This window comes from Lolium perenne, chromosome 4 (assembly GCF_019359855.2).
Source record: "Lolium perenne isolate Kyuss_39 chromosome 4, Kyuss_2.0, whole genome shotgun sequence".
NCBI classification, from domain to species: domain Eukaryota; kingdom Viridiplantae; phylum Streptophyta; class Magnoliopsida; order Poales; family Poaceae; genus Lolium; species Lolium perenne.
In genome coordinates this window covers 60,186,058-60,188,866 of record NC_067247.2, presented here as the reverse complement: position 1 = coordinate 60,188,866, position 2,809 = coordinate 60,186,058, and the positions used below count along the sequence as shown (strand labels likewise).

At 45.4% G+C, this 2,809-nt stretch overlaps 1 protein-coding gene across 1 annotated transcript; it reads right to left on the bottom strand.

Moving 5' to 3' along the window:
• Positions 1 to 436: 436 nt before the first annotated feature.
• LOC127292688 (CCG-binding protein 1) lies at positions 437 to 2,068 on the bottom strand. The gene is made up of 3 exons (XM_051322131.2): positions 1,768 to 2,068; positions 1,210 to 1,283; positions 437 to 1,073 (listed from the first exon to the last, which is right to left on the bottom strand). Exons 1-3 carry the CDS (start codon positions 2,003 to 2,005, stop codon positions 750 to 752), a joined length of 636 nt encoding a protein of 211 aa, XP_051178091.1. The 5' UTR covers positions 2,006 to 2,068; the 3' UTR covers positions 437 to 749.
• Positions 2,069 to 2,809: the final 741 nt, after the last annotated feature.

Here is a 2,809-nt window from a genome sequence, read left to right as displayed (position 1 = left end):
AACCGCCTGGTGGGGGGTGTTCTGTTTTTTAGTCAGTATTCCTTCCAAATTTGAAACCACTACCTGCTTCTTGTTGGAGGTGGATAGATTTTACTACTCCTTTATGCTCAAATTAATTGTCGCGTCAAAACGAGCACGATCGAAACAATATATGTCGTTTTTCAAGTTCTCCAGCAGGTTGTGCCTTGTGCGTTGCATGCAGCTTCGGGGATAGGATGGTTTGGCTTCCACCAAACCAAATTTTCGAGTACCCTTCAAATTACAGTGAGCACTTGAAAAGTTTAGATCATACAAGGTGGGAAATACATCAGGTTTCGCTACAAAATAAGTGCAACATGCAACATCAGTTTGTCTACAGAGGTGTGTGGCAACTGAAAAATCAGGAGAAACATCAAACAAACCCCATCAGATCATCAGCCCACCATTAAGGGCGAAATAAGTAACAGTCAAGAGCTCTTATTCCCCAAACATGTATATTCAGAGATACGTCATCAGATATCATACTCGCAAACGGCACAAGAGGAGTTATCTGAATCCTGAAGTGAAGAACTCAACAGAACAAAGCACACTCATTATACATAGTTCATTTATCCATTCAGCAAGCTTCAGCAGCCGCCAACTAAAGCAGGCAACATCCCTAAAGAAAAACTAAGCGGGCAACAACAATCCAAGCTTCCATGCTCGATGCCAGCAGACAGAGCTTCATGCTGTACATTTTGGAAGCCTGATTCATGGCGCTGTGCTCCTATTCAGTCAGTTTCATGGTCTGGGCGAGGGGTATACCAGTCAGGATACCTCCCCATTCTTCTCAGCAGCCTCGTGTACGAGGACTCCGGCATGAGAGCCCCCTCTTCCTCGTCGATCTCTTCCTGCGTTTTCGGCAACCCATCGGGGACAGGGAAAGGCCTCGGCTTCGTTGCCTGCACCGAGGAGCTTGCTGGTACTGAACTCTGAGCTTTCTCGGCCATTTTCTTCCGTAAGTCTGAACGGTGATGGATGCTACTGATAAGGTACTTCGGATCTGACCGTGACTCCTTCACCATCCTCGCAATATCATCTTGGGGTAGCTCTTTCTGGAAATGGAGAAAAATAAGTTAGTTGGACTGGATCGGCACAAGTAGCATGAAGTTACCAGATACCTTTGCTGATAGTGCAGAATGCTGATGATGAATTTAGTAGCTAGAAAATGTGGTTTTGATCACTGCATACCTCAAGTTTATTGAGTTCAAAATAGGCATCCCAGCAGCTGCAACATTCATCGCCTTCAAGGGTCGTGCAATAATCTGTACCCAGATAAGAAGAGTCACTGTTAGAACAATTTTAGATCGATCAACACTGTTAGAATCCTTAGTCAGTAACTTCTTTATAGCTTAGAGATCTGTTATGAGTAAAAATTGTTAAACCTCTTATTTATGCGGTCGATTTGGCACAACACACAAACTTGCTTAAACTGGAACCCTGAATCATGGCACGAGCACAATTCACATCTCAAAAGGCTAATTAATCAGAAACTCAAATGATTTTCTACAAATTCTAAAACTTAAATGTATTTGGGATGCTGAATTAGCACTCTATATTTGCGAACTATGTGAGCGCCATGAAATTAGCGCTCGAATTTGAAGCAAGCCAGCAATCGAATTTACGCGGTTTAACCTTGGCAGAAAGCCGCATCACACTCACACGCATTAAAAAGTTCAGAAAAAAGTTAGTTAGCAACTCAGATACTACTCAAACAAAGAATTAGAGCCTTAGAGGAGAGCAGCATACCTGTGATCTGGTCCTTGGTGCGCTGCACGAGGGGCTTCTCCTGCTTGAAGAACTCGTCGAGGATGCTGCGGCTGGAGCTGAAGGGCTCGCGCTTCGGGATCGAGCCGTAGTCCCGCAGCGCGCGCACCGCCACAGCGCGGCGCGAAGCCCCCACGGATGAGCTCGTGGCGGTGTGGGTGGCGGGGTACGCGGGCGTCGTCGCCGGCGACAGCGGCCGGAGAGCGGTGGAGGACAGCATTATTTGCGGCTTGGTCCTTGTCTGGCTTCAGAGTAGAGCTATGGATTGGTTCGAAGCTTTTTGGTTTCTATATAGGGCAGTACATCGGGAACGGATAAGGATCGGTCTGAATCTGGGATACCACTTGTCCATGATGTGATGGGAGGAATCCACTTTTGCATTATAATCTCTCTATAAATAATTTTAACATATACATCCTTATAATTTCCTTCTCACCTTGTTTGACATTGGAAAGCTCCGACAATTTGCTTCACATCTTGTTTGACATTACAAAGCTCCACCAGACCACCAGCCTAGACTTGGTATACAAAATAATTTTTTCGTTAAAGAAATATTCAAAAAAAAAAAAATGTCCAAGACGAATTATGAATGCTCACATGATTTACTTCATGCTTTGCTAAGTTGTGTAAATTCATGAGGAGCTTGACAAGTCTATCGATCTAACTCACGTGTTAAACCAAGTTCCATTTTCGATCTGTTATGCTAAAAAGAAGGGTTCTAGAAGACCCCAGAAGAACCTCAATTATCATATGTGGTGGGTACAGAATTACAAGCCAGCCCTTTTACATCACTCGCCCTAAAGAACCAGATATTTGAAGATAAGGCCAGCCATCTTATAGAAAACACCCTAGGACTAAAGATGAAAATGCAATCGAGTCCCTGGATGTCACCACCACGAGTCGCCGGCGTCCTCCAAGCGTTGCCGCCGAGAAACAGGGCGCAGATGCCCGAACGCCCAAGTCCGGCGAGGATCCGTCGCTGCTGGACGTCTTGGAGCTGCCGGGAACGCACCACTTGGCAGCA